The sequence below is a fragment of the Gossypium raimondii genome, chromosome 9, assembly GCF_025698545.1.
Source record: "Gossypium raimondii isolate GPD5lz chromosome 9, ASM2569854v1, whole genome shotgun sequence".
Taxonomy (NCBI): domain Eukaryota; kingdom Viridiplantae; phylum Streptophyta; class Magnoliopsida; order Malvales; family Malvaceae; genus Gossypium; species Gossypium raimondii.
This window is the reverse complement of record NC_068573.1, coordinates 433,164-458,315: the sequence shown is the minus strand read 5'-3', so window position 1 is coordinate 458,315 and position 25,152 is coordinate 433,164. Positions and strand designations below refer to the sequence as shown.

The 25,152-nt window shown below is 32.6% G+C and overlaps 2 protein-coding genes across 2 annotated transcripts; one reads left to right on the top strand and one right to left on the bottom strand.

Annotated features, from left to right (window-relative positions):
• Nucleotides 1-2,312: 2,312 nt before the first annotated feature.
• LOC105798020 (uncharacterized) lies at nt 2,313-3,148 on the top strand. Its single transcript, XM_012627891.2, has 3 exons — nt 2,313-2,471; nt 2,540-2,581; nt 2,657-3,148. The coding sequence occupies exons 1-3, from the start codon at nt 2,385-2,387 to the stop codon at nt 2,936-2,938; spliced, it is 411 nt and encodes a 136-aa protein (XP_012483345.1). The 5' UTR covers nt 2,313-2,384; the 3' UTR covers nt 2,939-3,148.
• A 3,927-nt stretch (nt 3,149-7,075) lies between these two features.
• LOC105798019 (phosphoenolpyruvate carboxylase 1) lies at nt 7,076-12,890 on the bottom strand. Its single transcript, XM_012627889.2, has 10 exons — nt 12,378-12,890; nt 11,919-12,310; nt 11,672-11,756; nt 10,810-11,032; nt 10,467-10,570; nt 10,263-10,350; nt 9,903-10,057; nt 8,500-9,498; nt 7,609-7,995; nt 7,076-7,489 (listed from the first exon to the last, which is right to left on the bottom strand). The coding sequence occupies exons 1-10, from the start codon at nt 12,543-12,545 to the stop codon at nt 7,193-7,195; spliced, it is 2,898 nt and encodes a 965-aa protein (XP_012483343.1). The 5' UTR covers nt 12,546-12,890; the 3' UTR covers nt 7,076-7,192.
• Between the last annotated feature and the right edge of the window lie 12,262 nt (nt 12,891-25,152).

Genomic DNA, 25,152 nt, shown 5'->3' with positions numbered 1-25,152 from the left:
ATATTGAAATATATGTGAATTGAAATAATAGATGTTTTGAATTGTTTGAATATTTGAAATTGTGTGGAAATGAATTCGAAATTGGAAAAGTAAAATAATACCCTATTAACTTATCGGACTAGATTGGATACAAATGGCATGCCATTGGATTTGTGATGTGGTGATGAGATTTGTAGTTCGGCCGAGAAGATGATTATATTATTATATGCTTCGGTTTATCCGAAGAGGCATTTAATGCCTTATTGGTGTGTTCTGGAGGATTTAAATAATTCCGGGTGTGTTTAGGTTGGATATTCTGGTGTGTTTGGGTGGAATCCTCGTATCTGTCAAAGTCTGAGCCTTGTTAATAGGGTAAATAATTGAAATGAAAATTTGAAAATGAAATTGGTTGATTTGACACTATAGAAAATACGAGAAAGAATGTATGAGTTAAATTATAAATTTAATTAGTATGTAAATATATATATATATATATATATATATATAAATTTAAGATCTATGGAATGATATATGAATATGTATATTTAATTTAAAGTGATTTATAAGATTATGGTCAATATTTGAAATTTTATTATTAAATAGTTTAATTTATAGTAATACCACTTGAGTATGAAATACTCAAATGTCTGATTGTTTCGTGCAGCAGTTGTAGAAGTCAAATCTTGAATCAAGATCCAAAACCGCACCGACTTCAACAAATTTTGGTGATGTATATTTTCTTTTAGTAATGTGACATGTACATAGGATGTGTATAAACGTTATTATGTTTTGAATATAAATAGTTAAAAATGTTAGTATTATAAATCTAAGAATTTTAATGAAAGAAATTTATCCGTTCCAATTTAATTAGTACATTGATAAATTTAAATTGATATTGAATTAATTGAGTTTGATTAGAATGTATTTAGAATAGAAAATGTGAATGTGAAATGAATTGGTTGAATTGGTTATGTTTGGAAAAGTTATGGTTTTATTTGCGGGAGGTTTAATGTAAAAATAAGTAGAAATGTTTAAAATTTTTATAAAAAACCGAATGAAGTCAATTAGTAATGTTTATATGAATTTATGAATTATATATTTTTTAATATGTTAGTTATTTATGATATGTTTATTTGTAAATTGTTTGATATATCCAGTAATACCTCGTAACCCTGTGCCGGTGACGGTTTGGGATTAGGGGGTGTTACACACCATGCAAATATCTCAAGAGATAACACTTTTAAAATATGCATAAGAGAATCAATAATTGAACATAAAGGAAAATGAAACAAAAGGGTAAATTCATAATAATCTCTGGTGTAAATTGACCAAAATGTCTTAAAAAAGATTTTTTTCTTGTATTTTAGCAATAAGGGTAAACTAGTCATTTTACCCATTTCCATCACTTAAATTTTTACACATAGCTTTGCTTATGTGTACTAATTCAATTATTACCTATGAAAATATCATTTATTCTTGGCATAATCACAATTTGTCCCTTTTCACTTAATGGTAAATTATTTTAAGTCCCCTGTCTTCATTTCTACTTCGATTTATTTTGTACCCAAAATTTTCATTTCTAAATATCAATATATTTTCAATGCCATTTTATGTGAAATAACTTATTGTTTTTCAGTCTTTTCATTTTATGGTCAAATGGCACTTTGGCTCTAAACTCTTTACTAAAATTCAATTTAGCCCAAATCACAATTACTATTTATACATCTTTCTCAGTGTCTAATTTAGTATTATTAAATTACTATTTTTTTTAGTTTTTCAAAAATTGTTATTATATCAATCAATACTGAAATTTTTTTGGATCTTACAATAGGTATTATGGAAAATAATTTACTTAGGCTACCTTTCAAAACATATCAATCAACCATTTCTTTCCTAATTTCAATTAACAAAAGATATTAAGGCATACCAATTTAACATACAACCCTATACATGTCATTTATAATCATTAGCCCAAATTATTCAAAAGCTACCAAAATAGTTAATTGATAGTGTGATTGTGCTCCAACGAATATGCCACCGGGTCGAGCCTTCTAATGATTTATAAAACAAAGAAAACAACTATATAAGCAACTAGTGCTTAGTAAGCTCATATAAAGGAAACTTAAACTTACACAACATTTTAAATTAAACAACCAAATCTGTCATGAAATCATCTTCAATGTACTAATTTAGTTTTATTTAAAATTGAAGAGATGTTAATTAATAAAAAGTTAACTTATTTTAATAATAAATATGGTTAAAACTTATATTTTATTTAATGAAGAATGGTGTAATATTACACGTGATGAGCACGTGATAATGATGTATCCTTGAAAGGGCCCAAGATGAAGCAGAAGAAATTGATTTGATTTTGAAAGAACAAAGCGCGCTCATCGTCATCTACAATGAAATCCAAGTTATCTGTAGAAGACTACATCCAGTTCCTTTCCTCTCACAAGCAACGCCCTCTCACCGTCAATTTCCTCAACCAGGTCCGTCCATCAACTCATATTTCATTTCACCTTTTCAATTTTCATCTCATTTGTTTTCTTGTTCCTAGATTATCTCCATTCACGGTTTTAAGAAACTGACGAAACACAAGGTAATAATTTCTCTATTCCATTACTTGATTTGATTCTTAGTTTCTGTGTCCTTAAATTGAACGAAAACTGAGTAGAAAGAGTTGAGTGATGCGGTGGAGACGCTTGATCTGATGGATCCATCACGTTCGACGTTGAAATCGAGCATATCGCCGAACGCGTGGTTGACAGAGAAGGAGGTAATTGGAGACCTCAATTGTCTTGAGTGGCAAGAGTGTTGCGTTACCTCCATCGAAGCCCTAAACTCTCCCTTACCTGATCAACAATCCATCCCTAAACCCCAAGCCAAACGGAAGAGAGGTGATACCGAAGGCGCTGATTCTTTCTCTTCCGCTTTGCTTTCCCTTCAATCGTCTTGAATTTCTATGGGAATTCCAAAATAGAGTAAGTGCCGTTTTGTCTTTTGCATCATTAAGGAGTATGTTTTAATTGCCGATTCTTCATACATAGCTCTATAGTTTTACTTCACCTAATCTTACATTTGTACACTAAGTCAAGTGGCCATCCCCAACTGCCAAATTTCACTAAATACTGTTATATTATATCAAGTAAAAGATTTCTTTTCCCAATGATTAATCGTAATATTTGCAATCTTTTGTTTTCAATTTTTTAAATCATGAATTTAGGTATAATTTCATATAATTACATATTTATGCTTGTTATATTAGAATTTACTATTAAAAACTAAGAATATTATAATAAAAAAAATTAAATCTATTGGGTGTTTTTCTCTCTCTCTCTTAAATGTTGGTGTTTACTTATTTATATGATATGAGTATTGTTCATTGATATGACGTACTACGTAAGTTTCATGCATATCAATACGTACTCTACCCTAAACTTAACACGGGTTTATACAGTCTCATGTGCGATCTCATGTGTAACTTTGTAGGAGAATATAGGTACCTATTAGGGGTGTGCAAAATTCGGGTAAAATCGAAAAAATTCGGTTAACTGACCGAATTCGGTTAATCGGTCGGTTAATCGAATTTTTTCGGTCGGGGGTCGGTTAATTATTTTTTGATTTTTCGGTTAACGGTTAATTCGGTTCGAAACCGGTCGGTTAACCGAATTTTTTCGGTTAACCAAAAAAATTAATAAATAAAATTATAATATATAAATAGGCCCACTATTCACCTAAACCCAATCTAAACCCAAGTATTCAACCCAACCCAATCATAAAATTAAATTACAAATAATTTAATAAATAAAAATAAAATTTTAAAACTAAGACTAAAACTAAAGTCTAAAAGTCTAAAAATAATTTAATTATGTAGTGATTCAATTTGGTTAATTTAGTTAATTCGGGTAATTCGGTTAATTCGGGTAATTCGTTTAATTCGGTTAATTACCAAAAAAAAAACATATAATTTTCGGTTAATTCGGTTAACCGACCGAATTAACCGAAAAAATTTCGGTTCGGTTAACGGTTAAAGATTTTGAAAGGTCGGTTAATTCGGTTAATGTTATTTCGGGTCGGTTAACCGAATGAACACTCCTAGTACCTATCCTGTGAACACTCGTTATCATGCGTGTTCAATAGGAACTAGCCCATCCAACTTGAACCCATTCGAGTCTTGGGTTGGTGATAACAAGTATCGTAACAGAATCCAAAATTAAAATCATGCATCAAAAGATATTAAATTTATAAAATAAGTAAAGTGCTTATTGTATGTAAAATTTATTATTCTATGATATTATATGAATTAACGGAAATATATTTTATTATTCTTTATTGGAGTATGTTGATAATTGAATAACTTTTATCTTTCTTATTAAATTTATAAACCTAAAACTCATTTTCTAAAATATATATTTTAAAACCCAAATATTTTATACTAAACCCAAACTCAAAATAAATTAATTCTAGCCTAAATCTCAAGTTTAAAATAAAAGAAATTAAACCAGATATCCAAATACTATTTGTGAAAGTTAAAGTTGAATTCAAAATCTAATTTAATAAAAATAATATTTTATTAAGATATTAAATTTTAGTAATATTTTATATATTGCTATATACTAATTTACACATAAGTATTAATGTTGTAGCTTTTATTATAATTTATAATATAATAATATTTATATATATTAATACTTATAAAACATATTATTTTATTATATATTACTATATCACATACTATAACAATATAGTAGTACCTTATATATTAATTATTATTATATTGATTGAAATATGCTTTAAATCATTATATTTTTTCTACATTTGAAAGTTTTCAACATGATACTTATGAGCCTTGACAAAAGAGGGAAGCTGGAAGATTATGATTTCCAAGAGAGCATCGCTTAGAGGAAGCCCAATCATGCACTATTTAGTTATCCTGTCAATCACGCAACAATAGAAAATGAATAAAATTTTTAACAAAAAAGAATAATTTACTCTTTTATTTAATGTACAAGGACTAATTTACCTATTTTTTAATAGAGATGACAAAATGTAATTCAACTCCTAATACAAAAGCCTCCATTGATACTTTTACCTATTAACCATTTTTATTAGCGTAAAATTTTTGAAAATTTTAAATTAAAACTTCCAAAATTTTTAATACCTCAAAATTTGTCAAAGTCTTTGAAAATTTCATCAAGTCTCCAAAATTTTGAAGGTTTTTATTATTATTATAATATATTAAATTAAATTGGTACATTCAAAATAAAATTTGTCATTTACAAGTTACAATAAACTAAGAATATAAACTAATTTACCTTTTCTTATATAAAATAAAAAATAGTATAACGTTATATATGTGCCTAAAATTGAGGTTGGGTTTAATATTTTTGGACCTATATGAAATAAAATTGACTTTGTATTTAGTTAAATGTTAAATTGAAATGATGTTCAAAAAGAGGGTAATTTGATAAAACAACATTTTATGTATCATTTCAAAAACCTTGACTTTACATGGGGAAACCAGCTACTTTACGACAACCAAAACCAAAAATTATTTCAATACTACTCCTTATGAAGAATACAATGAGAAGCAATTCCACCATTTATCCAAATAAACACTTCAAGAAAAGAACCTCATCATTCATTTTTCTCCAAAACAAGGACAAATGCATATTCCATTTTTAAGCAATTGTTCAAGAAAGGCATCTCCATTTCTTCTCACAATCTTAATTGCACCTTCATCACACAAAATATTTAACCATATATATTATTTTTAAAAAGAGTCATCCAACTTTGGGTTTTTTCCTTTTTTATCACCCATCTATGAAAAACTTACAAAATAGTCATCCAATTATTCAATTTTGTCTTTTTTTGATCACTCAACTATCTTGGATATTTGAGTGTTTTCATTTTTCATGTTAGCCGGCTAGTGATAAAACAAAGAGACAAAATGAAATTATTGAGTGATTATTTTGTAATTTTTTATAGTAGGGTGACCAAAAAAAAATCATAGTTAGGTGACTTCTACTGTGATTTACCCTATTTAAAAATATACTTTTAAGAATATATGCCATTCCATTCATTGAAGCTTTTATATATATGTGCGTATATATATATATCAACTAGAAGTAGGATTTAATGTCAAGGTGGACAAAAAGGAAGATGCCTAAGCATCACACATATTTCCCATTACGTCCATGTGTGAAACATTACAGCCACAACCATCCATTACGACCGATTGATCAAATACAAGAAGATGAAGAACTTGTTTGCTCTGGTTGTGGCCTACGAGTTATAGGCTCAACTCTGATGTGCACCAAGTCTGACTGTGATTTCCTTCTTCATAAATCATGCTTCAAATTGAACCCATTGCTGCTGCACCAATCCCATCCTAATCACTTTCTTCAACTTCTCCCCACCCCTCCTCATAATGCTAATTTTTTCATTTGTGATGCTTGCAATGACTATGGTACAGGTTTTGACTACCATTGCTCCTTGTGCAAGTTTAATCTCCATGTGGGATGCTCTCGGCTGCCAAAAACAGTGAATCATATGGATCATCAACATCTACTCACTCTCTATTATTCATTCTCATGCATCGACCATAACATTACATCCTTCGTTTGTGATGCTTGTGGCCAACATATAGAAAACAAACTTTGGGTTTATTATTGTGACAAATGCGATTATGGTATCCATTCCCGATGTACAATTCCTCAATGTACTGATCACATATATGATTCGGTTTAACTATGAAATACAACTTTTTACTTACATGTTATGATTTTCCCAAATTTTGTTTACCGTTTTTATTCTTGAATAAGTGATCTATCTTTTTCTTTTAGCCGGTGAAAATTCTTACTAAATATTAGGCAATTTAAGCACAAAACTTGAATAAAAGCACATTCCCAGAGCAAATAGTAGGGTAGAAAATTTATAGAATAGTTATTGCATCCCTATAGAGAGCCACGTAATTTTATTTGTTCTAATGGATTTGGATTTTGGGATGAAGTTGTTGAATGGGAATACATGTTAATATTTATTATTATAGAGATACCAGACTGACAACACTTAGTAATATATGAGCCAAATATGAAATTAACCCAACCGATAATAATAGTAATATAAAAGGTTTACTTGACGCAAAGCAACATCCATTAAAAATACACTAAGGAACATAACAACACAAGAAAACAACAATCCGCAAGTTTTAGCCAGTGTTTTGCATTCCAGCAGCAATACCCTTCATGGTCAAAATAAGGGTGTCTTCCAGACCAGGAGCATACTCGCTTGTAGGGTTAAGTTTCACAAGCTCAGCTGCCGCCTTGCTTGATTCCATGTATTCCCTGGATAAGTGAGGCCTGACCTTGACATGATAATCAGGGTCACGGATCCTTTTCAAAGTGTATGCTTGGCAGACATTAAGGGTTGTGATGTAAGCATCACGAAGTTGGAGCCTCTGCTTCAGGTAAGGGTCACCTTCAAGAAGATCTCTGTGTCCAGCAACCTACAAAAAGAGTTAAATGCTGGTTAACTAAGCCATCCTATAAAGTGGAGTATTGCTTTGTACGCTCATATAAATTGATTTTTCTAGAATCACTCTAGGCATCAACCCTTTTGTATTACCTGGAGAACAAGTCGTCTAGTGTCTTCATAGTTAGCTCTCAAGTTCTCTCCAAAGGGCCAGAGTTCCTTTGACACTAGTAGCTTGTCATATAAGGCAGCGATTCCAGGGTCTCCCTTGGCAAATACCATTTCAATTAAGTCCATTGTGACCCTAAAGAAAGGCCATTGGTTGTACATCTCCTGGAGCATGTGGAGATTCTTTATATCCTTCTGAATGACGTGCTTAAATGCAGCCCCAAAGCCAAGCCACACAGGTAAATGAAATCTTGTTTGAGTCCATGCAAAGATCCATGGGATTGCACGGAGTGATTCAATGCCTCCACTTGGTTTCCTTTTTGATGGACGGCTTCCAATATTCATCCGACCATACTCCAATTCGGGTGTTGCCTGCAATTGGTTAATTTAAAAGTTAAATTGAAACCACAATTACGTTGCCTGTGACTGGTTAATTTAAGAGAAGTTCAAATAAAACCAGAGTTGGCACAAGCATCTTGTTACTAAAACTTCAACTATATGAAAAGATGAAAAACATATGTACAAAGTTTAGCAGTTGGCAGGACACTTGAAAAGCAATAAGTGAGATAATTTTCATGCTAGATTCAAATGCTCATTAAACTTGCTTTCACTAGTAGATGATTAACTAGATCCTTTGACAATGGTATTCGTTTTGGGCAGTGGACAAGCACTTAATGGACTTTTTCACATGAGAATGGTTCATGTATGATATTCAAAGCAAATTCTTGTAGTCTGATATCAGCTGTGGGCGATAGAGATAAGGCATCAAAAAGAAAAAAACCAAAGGTTACGAAGTTAAAATTGAAGTTTGTAGCAAATATTATACTGAATTCAATTGAATCCCCAAATAACGGATTATAGTGGTGAAATACTTACTAGGCGGAAGTATTCAACAAAGCGAGGTTCCTGGAAGACTACAGAACGGTATTCCTTCGTTGCAACTACTGCCATTTCATCCATGAGTGCACGCCATTCTGGATTTGGTGAGACAGGGGGATGCATTCCATGCTCAAGTGTAGCAGCAGTAAAACGCTGAAGCGTCCTGAAGCACAAGTGCTCCTCTCCAAATGATTGTTCAATAACTTCACCTTGAACTGTTACACGAAGTGATCCATGAATTGTATCGGGTGGTTGAGACAATATAGCAAGATGCGTGGGTCCCCCTCCTCTTCCAACTGTCCCTCCTCGGCCATGGAACATTGTAAGCTTAACACCATACTGCTTTGCCACCTTTACAAGTTCCACCTGAGCCTTGTATAGCTGCCATGCTGCAGAAAGACGGCCAGCATCCTTTCCTGAATCTGAATAACCTATCATCACTTCCTGTTTCCCATTGATCCGGTCTCTGTACCAATCTATAGAGAAGAGACGAGCCACAGCAGCAGGAGCAGCTTCAAGATCAGCGAGTTTTTCAAACAATGGAACTACCCGTAATGGTTGCTTTACACGGCATTCACGTTGTAAAAGCTCAACAGCAAGCACATCAGATGGGGCTGTAGCCATTGAGATTATATAGGCACCAAAGCTGTCTGAAGGCAATTCAGAAATGACATGAAATGTGTCCAATACATCGGCGACTTCTTCTGTTTTGGAAAGATCAGGGCCGAATAAAGGGCGCTTGCCTCCAAGTTCAGATAAGAGCCATTCCTGTCGGCGTTCCTCAGGCCATTCTCGATAAGATCCAATATCCAGGTGCTTTGTGATAGCATCAAGGACATCAGTGTGTCTGTCAGATTCCTGCCGGATATCAAGTCTCACAAGTGAAAGCCCAAAGGTAGAAACTTGCCGTAAGAAATCAAGAAGGCTTCCATCAGCTATTGGCCGATCACCACAAGCACAGAGTGATCTATAGCAGAGTTCAAGAGGCTCCAGAAACTATAGGAATGCAAAAAAGAACCAGTCAATATCAAGGAAGAAATAATTCTGTCAGACTAAATGTTAAGTTCATATCACCATAAATGGTATAACAATCATCAAAAGAAATTTAGAAGGAATAATCTTGCTTCATGGTTGTATCTCAATGCGATTTCCTTCCACTTCCAAAATAGCGAGGAATGTGGAAATATCAAGAACAATACTGCTTAGGAAATATCAAGAACAATACTGCTTACTTGATTTCCCCATAACAAAATTCTATGGGATGAAACCTTCACCAAATGTAGTCATAAGCATTGTTATAAGCTTTACTTCAATAAATGGTAAGAAATATGCAACAGTTGGAAATTAATTAATCCAGCAGTAACCCAGTAAGTTCATTAGATGAGGTTTAAAGTAGAGACCTGCTCCACATTGGTAAATGCTGCTTCTTCAGGAATGTCAGAAAATCCATTGGCCAACAGGCTACGAGCACGTTCACGTGTATTATACAGCTTGTCCCTCACATCACCAAGAATAACGCGATATGGCTCATTTGGAGGAATCTGTTTCCAAAATTCTGCACTCAATTTTTTTTATAATGAGCACAAGGGTCTACAAAATATACCCAAACAATAAATCAATGTTATGGAGCTAATACATATATTCTTCATGAAGCAATTGACAAGAGCATGTACAGCTATTATTGATAAGTGATAACTCAAAAGCAAGTCTAAAAGGAAATCTTTAAAGCATGTGTCAAGCTTAAGATCAACGTTACATACCTATGTAATGCTTTGCATCCTTTTTGGAGGACCTATGGAGTTCATCTGCACGAATACGAAGTTCATCGCTGCAACGCCACATTGATAACTGACAAGAAAACCAGGGCAAAAAGAAAGATGATGAATAAGAATTGTAATGGTGAACCATGATTCACGCCAACTAGAGGAAAAAAGAGTCAGCAGTGGGGAAGTTCTCTTTTATACCTCAAACATAAGATCCTCTATTTGGGAGAAGTACAAGTTAGCAGCCATCATTCTAGCTAATAAGCAGACATCTCTTGTAACTTCAGGAGTTACCCTGGGGTTTCCTGTAGTCCACATCAAACAAAAGCTCCACTTAGATGTCTCAATATATGAGATAAGGTGAACATTTCTAGGTTTCAACTTCATAATAAAAAACCATAATTTTTGACAATCTATTTTTTCTTCACATGCCTACACCAAGTCGTATAAGATTTATAGTTGCAATGTTACCATCTTTAACTAACAAACCATTACCAAAAAGGAAGACATTCTTCAGTTAAACATATGTGGAAAAGAAATATACCATCACGATCCCCTCCCATCCATGAAGAGAATTGAATAAGAGGGGCGTTGTATGGAACACGTTCATTTATCCCTATGTTCTTCAACGCTGTGTCAACACGACGCAAGAATTTTGGTACACCTTTCCAGATTGTCTCGTGGAAGTAGCTCATTCCTGCTCTCATCTCATCTTGTGGGGTGGGAGGATTCCTTCGGATCTCATCTGTGCGAAAAGCAGCTTGAATCTATATGAACATGAAAAGAAGAGTTGTGAGCTCGGGTGTTTCCTATAACATAGGTGTCATGTATTGTTTTAGCATTCAGGAACATAAGCCAAAATTCAGAGTCATATCCAAGCTCAGATATGAAGCATACAGAAAAGGTTCAAATAGGAAGCTATGTGCCTATGCCATTAGTTTTTCTTTTATACAATAAATGAGCTACTCAGATCATAGAAACCTTAGTTAAGTTACATGCATACCAAGCGAGACAGCTATATTTCCAAGGATGAGTTAATTATTTTAGTGCATAACTTCATCCCATTGTTACATTGCTTTCAGAAGATGCACATCATACATTATTGTAAAAGCATGGTCATTAAACTCCATAAATGCATAAGTAATAGCACAAATGATACAGAGAAAGAAATGACAGCCAGGTGGTCGGGGCGGGGGTGGAACTTTAATGACAAGCAAAAAATCCAATTCTAGTTATTGGTGAACACATATGCATATATACTATACATGCATGTATGAAGACTGACCATTGCTGAACATCAGATGTCAACATTGAAGTAGACAAAGTTAAGGAGTAAATGAATCAAAGTAAAATAAATTATCATGTTTCATGCAAATAAGCTCATTGTAATCTTTGCATGTTCTTACCTCCCTTTGTAGTGCCTCATCAAGTTCCTGCTTATCATCAGGTGTAATGTCTTTAGCATACAATTGTGTCAAACAATTACGTATCCTGAAAGATTGAAAATGGAATTCTCAGAGAATTAAAACTTGTAAGAAATGACATCATCAATCTAAGGATACAATGATAGGAAGTCTAAGAACCATTTGCAACAAGTCAGTTGAGAGCAAAAGGTTATCCTCTTAAAGGTAAGTAGATAAGTGGAAGACAAACCTTCCATGTTTTTGAAGTAAAGATCTTCGAACAGACTGTGTAGGATGTGCAGTTAAGACTAAATCTACAGTCTGATTCTTCAAAGCATCAAAAACTTCTTCAGGGGACTTGTTCAACTGCCCCACAAGTCGCTTGAACGTCTCTTCAATATCTGATTCAGTTGTTGCTGAACTCTCATCTGCAAAATCTCCTTTCTTCAACTTAATCCTTCGTCTATATGCAATTTGAACCTCCTCGGCCAAGTTTCCCAAGTTAAGCATGTGGGAAAATGATTTGGTAACAACAATTGAGTCCCCAGGATCCAAGCTTGTAAGTACCTTGCCAAGCTCCTCCAATATTTTAGGATCATGCTTTCCTTCGTACTCCGCCGAAAGCTCGTAGCATTCTTGAACCTAATATTAACCACATAGTTGAAGTAAGATTATGCAAAAATTGAATGAAGTAGTGGAGAAATAATACCGTTTCTCTGATATCCTCTCCATGCAAATCCTGAAGAATATCAAGAAAACGATCCAGTAGCAGAGCATCATATTCAACCAACTTATCATCCTCAGAGACTTTCCCAGGTGCTAATAGCCTTAGTTGTGCATCTATTGAAGCCATCTTCTCTACTTTTCTACCTGCCATCTGTCTTTTTACTTGACTACCAAAGCCAAAACTTTAAATTATGAACCAATGAAAGGCAGGAAAAGAAAAGGAACAATTACGGATGAACTTTATTATTTTGCGGTGTAAAAGGATAAAAATAATTTGTGGCGAAGAATCCGCCGAACCCAAACCCAAACCAGGAAAACAAAAGATGAATCAAATCCTATCTCTTTGGAAGTGAATTCCGTGATGCCCCACACCAAGAAATCGCTAGAAAAACAGATAAAATAATGGGTAACTTATGACTGAACACCAGAAAGTGAAACAAAGATTATATCACGAGACAGACACACAGACACTCAGCACTTACATCGCTTCCATATTTATAGCAATAAAAAGGCAACCGTTCTTTTTTATATCTTCTGGTTTTTTTTTTCTCAACCACCTAAAATAAAAATAATAAATAAAAAAAATGGTTATATATAAAATTCTTATACACTTGTTTTATTTGGAATATTATATAAAAATATAAAATTATTGAATCGAAGTTTTAATTTAAGTTCGAATCTTAAAAAATATTATTAAGAGAAAAATTACAAATTCTGAATATAAATCGTAAAATAACAAAAACAAAAATAAGTAAAGGTGTTTTTAGCATAATTTTAAGGTTATTATTTATTTCATAATTTTAAAAGTCGGTATATTTTCATGAGATAAAACATCATTCAGAATTGGAAACTCTTGGTAACGGAAATTGGAATATGCCAGAAAAACAAGAATCTGCCCTTAGACAAATAATAACACCATTCTATGATTTTTTCAATGGTCTATCATTATATTTCACTCGATAAATTATATTCATGATTATTTTAAAATAGGATGTGTTCTATTTTAAATAAAATATTGTGTGAATTAATCACAGTAGTTAAAATTTTTACTTTTTATAATAAATTATTGACGTGACATATTAGCCTATTGAGTGACTCTTTTTTTTTATTGACTTTTGGCTAAAATTTAGAGACTTCTTTATAATTAGTCCAAAACTTTATAAAGAGGTCCCTAAGATTTAATTAAAAGTCAACCCAAAATGCCATGTGTCAGTCACTCAATGTGCCACGTTAGCAATTCGTTAAAAGAAATCAAAATTTTTAAAGGTAATGATTAATTCATACAATTATCTTATTTGGAGTGACTAAATTGAGAAAAAAATTAGAGTGACCAAAATAAGACAAACCTTATTTTAAAATGACCTTGGGTGTAATTTACCTAATTTATTTTGTTTGATATTCATTATTATACTTTTGAACTAAAGATAAATTCACTATTATATTTAATTTTATATTGAAATTTATCATTTTAATTTTGTTTGATTAAATTTTTCACTAAATTTTATTTTTCAATTTCAATTTAAAATAGTTTGAAGATAAAATTTAATAAAATATTATTTTAATTTAATACTTAAATTTTTAGTTTTCAAGTCTTTCTTTTATTAAATAAAAATTTTAAGTTGATTTATTATTTTTAATATTTTATAAATTAATTTATGATAAACGGTTAAAATAAAGTATTTGAAATAAATTTTCTTAAATTTTATTTTTCAAATCATTAAAATCGATATTAAGTCACAAAATCAAAATTGAAATGTTTATGGAAAAGTGGTTGAGTTAAATTCTTATAAAATTAAAAAAATTATAAAATAATCTTTTGATAAAGGATGGATAATGATTTTTTTAGGATTAGTTTATCATTACTTCTCAAAAATAATTTTGAGTAAAATCTAAAATTTTCTGCTTTTGGCTAAAAAGTGATTTTGCAAAGCATTTTTTTGTCTCAATAACATTTTTGAAAAACTCAAAAGCATCTTGTTTAACAATGTTTTTATCTCAAAAGTGATTTTTATTCAAAAAATGTTAGAAGTGTCATCTAAGATACTTTTTTTGCTTATTAGTTAGAAGTGTCTCTCTTAACCTTAGGAACTCAACATTGCCTTGCCTAATTATTAAGCTACTCTTCTATATCAGCTCCTTTGTTTTGGTATTCACATTAATGGTGTGCTTGATTATGTTGTCAATAGGATTCATCCTTCCCATCACTTTTTTGAATTGAGATAAAGTCTTGATTACTTTTGAAGTTCTAACACATCTTGTCATATTGAAATGTAATATATATAGATCTCATAACAATGAAATTCAAAAATATTATATATATTTTATTAAAACATATTTTTAATCGGTTCATTGTTTCTTCCACATATTATCCAAATAAATATTTGAACCATTGACTACTCTTTAATGTAATATTATCACTATAATATATGGAAATGGAGAAATATATATTTAAATCATGGGTATATATATATTAGACCAAGCATAAATTAGAATTGTACATTGTTATACCTTGACTTCTGCATGACACATGACAAAACATTGAGCAAATAGCAGACAACACTCTGCTTGGAGGGGTCAGCGTACAACCCTCTTGTAAGGAACTGTTCATGACGACATATCATATAGGATGGTCTGCGAATAACACCCTTTTTTTCCTATCTAAACCAGCTCAGAAACGGCCCACCCTCACCCCCATGAGGATCACTAAAGTGTAACCACCTCATATGGCCCTAAGGATGGAAATGTTAGAGCAAGGCCACGTAGTACACTCCTTGACAACAATTGACCTATGGTCCTACCATTTAACCAGCACGCACAATCTTATAGGACACTGCATTATCTTCTATGTGACATTACATGACAAGGGGTGACCCCCAATATAAGCTTAAGTGCGTGAGGGACCAATGATTGACTTATCTTATCCTGAAAACCTTACACAACAACATTAGTGGTTTCTTTCTCCTCTTTCTTCTCCCTATCCTTACTCCTTACTTCAACTCTCTACCTATCATAGGTGAACCAAAAATCCCTTGCACTATTTTCTCCTTTCCTTGTTTGTTGCTTGTATTAATAATTGGTGCAGTAAGCATGGATCGAACCACAATGACTCACTCTTCTACTGTTATCCTTGAGAATGTAACCAACCAAAACCCAATACTCTCTTCAACCCCAACAAAAACCCAACCACTTCCTTCAGTTACTCAGCAGCTACTCATCAACCTTGACTGTAATAGCCCGAATTTGGGGCTAGCCGGAATAGTGGTTTCGGGACCACAAATTTGACGAGAAAAAATTTTATTTTCATTATATTTTTATGGTCTACGATTTCACAAAATGATTTTTTGAAAATTTTGTTAGAAAATTTTGACGTTTGGACGCTCAATTTAGTCAAAAGGACTAAATTGTAAAAAGTGCAAAAATTGAGTTCTATATGTCAGAGATGTCCAATTGTTATGAAATTTTAAATTGGAGGTCTTTATATGGTAATTAGACCATTGGTTAAGTTGGTCGACAAAAATGGGTATGGTTAGGCATGTATCCAAAATTTTTCATTAAGGGCATTTTGATCATTTAGTTATTAAAATGAATTAAAAACAAAATTAAAAGCTAATTTTTGTCCATCTTCAACCCCTAGGCCGAAAATTGCATGGAGAAACCATGGCTAGGGTTTTCAATCTTCCAAGCTCGATTGTAAGTCCATTCTATCCCCGCTTTTAATGATTTTTACGTTTTTAAAATCCTCGTAACAAGATTTACCTATTTTTACCATTGTTTTGAACTAGGGTTTGTGTTTAAAAATTTACCCACGAATGATATGCATGTATTTTGACGTTTTATGGAAGAATATGAATGTTTGGAGTGTCATAAACGATTTGTACTAAGTAATTTTAGATGAAAATGCCTAAAAGGATTAATTTGTAAAAGTTATAAAATATGTCACAAGTGTGTGAATAAGTGAGTATTGTGGACTGCTATAGTTATGAAAATGGTTTAGCTAGGCCTAAAATGCAAGGAAATTGAATAAAAATTATTTTACGAGCCTAAGGGTAAAATCATAATTTTTTGAAACTTTAGGGGCAAAAACGTAATTTTTCCAAAGTATGATTTTTGGACTAGAATGAATAGTGTGAAGGTTATATAAGTTAAATGTATTGTTATAAATCAAGAAAGACGAGAAATTGAAATTGATCGATAAAAAGAAAAGTGAGAAAAAGTGAAAAATTCCCAAATGAACCTTTGGAATAAAAAGGGATACGAATGAAGTGACAAAAATGATCACATGTGTGGTACGGATTGTGTGTAGGCCACTTTGTAAAAGTGAAAGTGATGGTCACGTGTGTAGTACTATGTGCAGGCTAATACGTGTACCGGAATGATAGGTCGCATGTGTAGTACTATGTGTAGGCTACTATGCGTACCGGATAGTTTCGATCACGTGTGTAGTACTATGTGCAGGCTACTAGGTGTATCGGATGGTAATGGTCACATGTGTAGTACTATGTGCAGGCTACTATGTGAACTGAACATCATTGATTAGTAAGGTGGTTGCTATGTGCTGATTCCACCGGACATCATTGATTAATAAGGTGGTTGCTATGTGTTGAATCCACCGAGTATCTGTTATTATTCCGAAGTGTTCATCTGGAAATTGACTAAGTGTAATTGAATAATAAATATAGGTGTGGAATTGAATTGAAAATCGACTTAGAAATGGAAAAGTGAATTTTGAATTGAATTATGATTGAAAGTGAAAAAGTGAAATTATGAAAGAGTACATTTAGCAATAAAACAATTTAGATAGCAACAGTTGTGTGACTTTGAAAAATCACCAAAAATGCTGGATATTGAATTAGAGGCTGAATAATATATGAAATTGAAGCTAAATGAGTATATTTTCACATAAAAGAAATAGAGCAAGCAAAAGAGTTATATATTTTGAGATATTTGAAGTTTAGTTAGACAGAGTCAAAATAAGTTCGAAATCCCTATTCTAACTTTGGAAAATTCTAAAAATTGTACAAAAATAATTATGGGATAAAGTTTATATGTTTAGAATCCTCAGTGAATATATTTTTAATAGAAACAAACAGAAACAATATCTGAATTTTGTACAATGAGATAATTAATTTTTAGTGAAGAGGGGTCAAAACTATAGATTAGTGAAATAGGGGAAAATTTAAAGAATAAACTGTACTATTTGGCTAAACCAAAAATTCTGAAAATTTTATGGTAAGAGGATATGTGAATGTAGTTTCGGGGAAAATTTACAGATCTTAATTTTGAGTTTTGTAGCTTTGGGTAAAAATAATTTATTGACTCTGGCTCGAATAGACAGCTTTGAATATACATGTGAGTGAATAGTAAAATTGTAGCTAATGTTGTTTAAGTGTGTTATACACATTAAGGATGTGGAATGGAGAGGAGGAGGAGGAAAATTGGAAGAATATATGAATGATTTGTGTATAATTGGCCATATGCTTGATTATAATCGATAAACAATTAAAAAGAAATGATGTTTATAATTGTGCATTATTAGGTATAGTTAAACTTCATGTGAGAAAATAAAGTTTCATAGTATGTGTATGTGGTATACTTGGTATATGATTTGGTATGTAGCAGTGTCAGAAATGGTTTATGAATTAACTCATGTTGATAAGTTTGATACATAAATAAATGTGGTGCTTATCCATGCTTATAATGCTTATACTATATGTTTATTTGGCTAGCATGTTTGGTGTGTATGCTTAGGCTTTGGCCAAGTTGTGGCTGGATTCCGCCACATTAAATTTATAAAATTGGTAAGGTTTAAAGTTTTTAATCTTTATTAAAATGGTTTATCATGTGGTTAGTCTTCAAAAAGGCTAGCTTGCGACTACGGTTTAGTGTAATGTTTATATCTTGTATGATATGCATAGGAAACGAGAGTGGAAAGGAAAGGAAATACTAGGTTCATGCTTGAAGTGTAAAGTGATGCAAAAAGGGGACGTTAAGTTAAACGATAAATATGTATTAGTATTGAATTTAATGAAATTGAATTGTACGTGAATTAAATGGAAATTACAAATGATATGATTTGAATTAAATGAATTATTGTGGTATTGAAATGTACATTGGATTCAGAAATTGAATTGAATCATGAAAATGAGAATCGTGAATTAAATGAAATGGAAATGAAGTATTGGATTGCATGAGTTTGTATTGGGTCTCAGAAGCCCTATTTGTTACAAATATAGTATTTTGAAGTTATAACGTGAAGATTTATAAAAGCATGTTAAAAATTTGAAGAGTTTAAATTTGAATGAAATTTTATAACTCGGTTTAACATGTTTATAAGTGTATGTGTTCTGTTAATGCCTTGCACCCTACTCCGGCGTCGAATACGGGTAAGGGGTATTACAATGTGACATCGCCAGATTCGGTCATAACGTTTTGACCAGATTTGGGGTGTTACATTGAGCACCTTGTTAACTTTGCAAACTTAGCTCTATTTGATTGAGTCTTAAGTTGAATTATGTGATGTTTAAGGTTGGAAATAGGTATATATGAATGGTATGTTGGTTGAATTGGTTGAAAGGTTTTATATGGACATTGTTTTAAGTGTTGTGAATTGAAATATATTGGTTTCATGGAAACAGAACACATGTCATGACATCAAATTCTTCAGGTAGTAACGAGACATAAGCAGTGAGTGACCTTGTGACCTGGTCACCTTAACGTCACGACGTCAATCCGATAGATGGAAACTTTATAATTTAGTCCTTAATCAAATATTGATCATCAAAAGAGCTTTCAATTCATGTATAGAGCTTGAAAATGTTTATAAATCATGTTATAAATGTGTAATGAGCTTAAAAACTTGAATAAGAAGTTGAATCGATATGTAATTATTTGTAGTTGCTCTAAAAACGAATGTGATATTCTGGTACCTTAACCTGGTAGTTGGGTCAGGTATGGGGTGTTACATTGACCAACAACAAAATAGCTAGCATTATTTCTAACCTCCACTAAGAACATTTTCTGTCGTTCCATATGACACATATACTTACCCATTATATTACCAATTCCCACTACCACCATGGTGGTATGCTCAACCTCCCTAAAGAAACACCAATGCTCCAGCAAATAACCAAACCTCTCAAAACCTTAACTTAAGCTTGCAACAATTTATAGAGATATAGGAGAAAATGCGTGTCTTGGAAGCCCAACTTTCAAAACAGCAACGACTCTACCAATAATAAAAGGAACATTAATGCCTGCTAAACCAAAATAATTTTAGAAATGAGTAGATTACTGAAGAGCTGTTAGGGACCCTGTTAAAGTGAATCATTCAGTCTAAAAGGAAGAAACTACCCAACCTTTCCTTCAGAGGTAATGAAATAGTCAATGTCGAAAGACCCTTCAACTGCTGGAAATCGGGTTCAGAAAATGTAGCAGAAAATAGGTTTAAGGGAAAACCAGAGTTTTAATTTTTTTCCAAAAATAAGAACTTCGTTGTGTTATCTAAAATAATAAACACTTAATCAAAATCATACTTTTATGATTCGTCTAGGATGAACACTTCGACTAGTAGTCTTCTCCACTATCCTCAAGCTCACGTTTGTCGAGTGTGGGCTTGCTTCGAATCAGAATTTTTTTTTACAAAATTACCAATGGAGCAATTTTGTAATTTCTTTAAATTTATGGGGTCAAGTTGTAAATAATGACTCATGCTCTTTTTATATAGGGAGAGTTTAGAGAGAGTTCAACTAGGATTAGAATTAATCACATTAATATTAAATTAATAAAATATTATCTTGATAAATATTAAATTTAATTTAATACTAAATTCATTAAAATAATATTTCTTTGGAAAAGTTAATTTGAAATCAAATTACTCGGTAGAGTCCCACTAGGAGTATAATTTTTCCACTGCTCTACTGCCGAAGAACCATCGCCTCGACCATTTGTCGGCCTCCGGATCGCCGCTGTCACAGCTATCATGCCTAATGGTACCATCACTGGTGCCACTTTTCCCTGGCACCCCGAGTCGTGCTGTTTTACTTGAATAGAGTTGGCTGGTTCGACTGCTATTGGTTCGATTCAGGCCAATGATGGTCTAACCCGTTCGGTCCAGCCACCGATTAGATGGTTAGCCCAATTTTATACACAAGGTCCGGTTTAACTAGTTTTTGAGTTTTGATCTCAGGTCCAATTTTCAAGTTCAATTACCCATTGGGTCAATTGTTTGACTTGAAAATTAATTTCCAAAAATATCATATTTATTTTAATTAATTTGATTAATTTAATATTACTTGATCTAAATTACTTTTCCCAAAAATCACTTAGACTTTCCAAATTAATTTTTCAAGAAAATTCTTTAATCAAATTCTTTAATTGAACAATTCACACGACCACCTAATTTAATTCCACATTGAATAAATCAGCTCAATTAAATAATTTCCAAAGTCATAGAATTTTTTTCTTATTCAAATGCACTACGATTGAGCTTTTGTTGAGCTAGCAAAAGGACCAATCAGACATATACAATTAGGCTCGAGTAATTGAAATTATGTCTAGAAGCTTTGTTCCGATAATTCACAATTTACTTAGTCATTGAGTCATTCCATAATAAGTACTGTGATTGAAATCTCATTATTGTATAGTCTTTATGAAAGCAATTCATCCAACTATTTTGTCCAATGACCTCGCTATGTGTGTGTTACCCTCACGTGGTATCTTTGATTCCTTTGAGTTAAATTCGTTCACTCAATACAATCCTATTTTATCTCATTGTCACCATTATGTCTTCTTAATGACTAATATGATCACTGTTAACTAATGACCGTGATAAATTGCTCGTTCAAGAACAAGTAATTTGTGACCACGTTCCATATTTCTCAATCCACACAATGCTAATGAGAGGATATCATTAACTCTTTAATCGAGCTATAAATTACATTGTTGCTAATAAAGTCATGCCATACACAAGTCATGTACCCAACATACTAACTAAAATTATAAAAATATATGAATTATAAAATGACATTAGTTCACATCCAAATCACATTAAAACTCATAATCAAACATACTTTGCATTTTATTCGTTTTAGTCCCTATATTTGAAATACTCATAATTTTCCATATCTAACATCGAATCAAAATTTGATTTCATATTCTTTCATTAGGGCCCTATACTTTTCATTATAGTATAATTTCTTGATAGCTTTAATTTTATTCAGGTTTATTTCCTAATGTCAAAATTAACTAAACTTTCAATTCTAATACCATCTTAACCAAATCTAAATTCAAAGATCACTAAAACTCATTAATGGTAATTTGATATAAGCTTCACAATTGAGAAATCTTTCACTTAGGCTAGCTAGATCATGTTCAAGTACTTAAGAATTCATGAAAATTTCAAGTAAAAATCATGCTTACATTGAGTAATTGAAACGACAAGGTAAATAAATTTGACAAAATTTTCTCCCCTTGTTCTTTAGCAAATGGTGGCTTTAGGTGGAAGAAGATGATTTCATCTATCCACTTGCTTCTTGTGTAAAAATAGAATGTCGGTAATGACAATATATTGCAAAGAAAAGAGAAATAAAAATAAAGAACACAGAGATTTTTACGTGGAAACCCTTTTGGGAAAAAAACCACGGGCAAAAGGAGAAGAAAATTCACTATGTCAAATTCAAATAATTACAAGAGGAGTTTCGACTACATCTATTTATAGGTTGAAAAAACCTAATTCTAATCAAGGTCAAATATATTATGCTAATAAATGCTAAATATATTTTACTCATAAATACTAAATCTTCTAGAAAGAAGATATATTTTGTTTAACTTGACTTGCAAGCAATCTCTTAGAATTTGAGTCACACAACTCGAACAATCTCCACCTTGACATGAATTCTCAACGAACAAGTTTTTCACCTCTTCCATAAAACCCCTTAAATGTTTAACTTCAACAATAAAACATCAACCAAGTCTAAGCAATGCTCAAACTTGGTTATAGGAAGTGACTTGGTCATCATATCTGCAGGATTTTCATGAGTACTAATTTTGCTCACAACAATACCACCACAAGCAATAATATCACGAACAAAATGATGTCGAACATCAATGTGTTTTGTTCTCTCATGAAACATTTGATCTTTTGTAAGGAAGATGACACTCTGATTTGAAAGTCTTCATTGAGTTCACTATAGAGTCCCTTCAACCAAATAGCTTCTTTACAAGCCTCAGTAATCGCCATGTACTCAGCTTCAGTGGTAGACAAAACGACTGTAGTTTGCAAAGTGGCTTTCCAACTGATTGCACAACCTCCGATTGTAAAGACATAACCTGTGAGAGATCTTCTTCTATCAAGGTCTCCAGCAAAATTAGCATCAACATACCCAATGACTCGATCTCTAGTTCTTCCAAACTGTAAGCAAACATTAGTAGTACCTTGTAAGTGTCTTAAAATCCACTGAACTACTTTCCAATGTTCTTTACCGGGATTCGCCAGCATATGGTAAATCTGATCGTGAACAAACCATAGCATACATGAGAGATCCCACTGCACTAAAGTATGGAACATGTGACATGTACTCAATCTTATCATCCGATTATGGAGACAAAGCCGAAGAATGTCTGAAATGGGCTGCTAAAGGAGTACTAACAAGCTTAGCACTCTGCATATTGAACTTGTAAAGAACTTTGTCAATGTACCCCTTCTGACTTAGGTACAATTTACTTGCTTTTCTATCTCTGAGAATCTCCATACCAAGTATCTTCTCTGCTGGTCCCAAATCTTTCATCTCAAATTCTTTACTTAGTTAGGCTTTGACCTTTCTTATCTCTTCTTTATCTTTTGTTGCTATCAACATGTCATCAACATAAAGGAGTAGATACACAAAAGAACCATCATTGTTTTTCTTAAAGTAAACACAACTGTCAAAAATACTTCTTTTAAAATCATGAGAAGTCATAAATGAATCAAACTTCTTGTACCACTGTCTTGGTGACTGTTTCAAACAGTAAAAGGGACTTTGTTAACAAGCAAACATAGTTCTTTTTTTCTAAGACTGCAAAAACCCTCTGGTTGTTGCATGTAAATATCCTCCTTAAGTTCTCCATGGAAAAATGCAATTTTTACATCTAACTGCTCAAGCTTTAAATCATGCATGGCCACAATACCAACCAAAGCTCGAATTGAACTATGCTTCACAACTGGGGAGAACACATCTGTGAAGTTCATTCTTGAAATTTGACTGTAACCCTTTCCAACAAGTCTTACTTTATATCTGGGTTCTTCAACTCATGGAGTCCCTTCTTTATTTTTAAACACCCATTTACAACGAACCACCTTTTTACCTTTAGGAAGTTTCACAAGATCCCATATTCTATTTTTTTGGAGTGATTTCATCTCCTCTTGCATAGCAAACATCCACTTTTCTGAGTCTTCACAGCTAACTGCCTCAGAATAATTAGATGGCTCTTGGTTTGCATTTATATCTTCAGCAACATTTAAAGCATAAGAAACTAGATTAGCCTCGGCATACTTCTTTGGAGGTTTAATTTCTCTTCTAGTTTTGTTTTTGGCGATGAAGTATTGTGGTAAAGAAACAACTCTATTCTGAATTTTTGTACTGGCTTGAGGAGTCGACTCTATTGTAGATTCTGGATTAATCTGATGCTCCACCTGCTTTTGATTTTCTTTATTGGAAGAGTCTTTAAGAGATAAATTAGGTAGAGTAGCAGTTTCATCAAAAATATCTCTGCTAATCACAACTTTTCTATTTTCAAGACACCATAACTTATACCCTTTTACACTAGTTTTATAACCAAGAAAAACACATTTAATGGATCTCGGTTCCAATTTTCCATTATTAACATGAGCATACACAGGACACCCAAAGATCTTTAAATCAAAACAGTTAATAGGATTACCAGACCATACCTCTTGTGGAGTCTTTTTCTCAATGGAAACGGATAGAGATTGGTTGATAAAAAACATGTAGTAGAGGCTGCTTCGGCCCAAAACGACTTTGTTAAGTTGGCATTTGATAAATACATCGAACCTTCTCCATGATCGTTCTGTTCATTCGTTCTATAATGTCGTTTTGCTGTGGGGTATGACGAACTGTCAAGTGTTTCACGATCCCTTCTGACTTGCACAGTTTATTAAACTCATTAGAACAAAACTCCAAACCATTATCTGTTCGGAGGTATTTTATTTGTTTTCCTGTCTGTTTTTCAATCATAGCTTTCCAAGACTTAAATGCAAAATACATATCGCTTTTTTGCTTTAGGAAGAACGCCCAAAATTTTTTGAAAAATCATTAATAAAAGTTAGCGTATAATTAGCTCCACCTCTCGAAGGCACTCTAGATGGCCCCCACAGATAAGAATGAATATACTCCAACGTTCTCTTCGTGTTATGGATTCCTTTAGTGAATCAAACTCTCTTTTGCTTCCCAATAATACAGTGCTCACAAAACTTTAGTTTGTAAATTCCTTACCCATCAAGAAGTCCTCATTTGCTCAATTCTACCATGCCATTCTCACTTATATGCCTTAAACGCATATGCCAAAGTTTAGTAATATTATCATCTGACAAGGAAGAGGAAGCGACAGCTGCATCACCAGTAACGGTAGAACCCTGTAAAACATATAACTTGGTAGTCTTTCTCTGCCCTTCCATCACAACGAGGGAACCTTTGGAAATATTCAAAACCCCACTTTCAGCTATGTATCCGTACCCTTTTGAAGCAAGAGTACTCAATGAAATT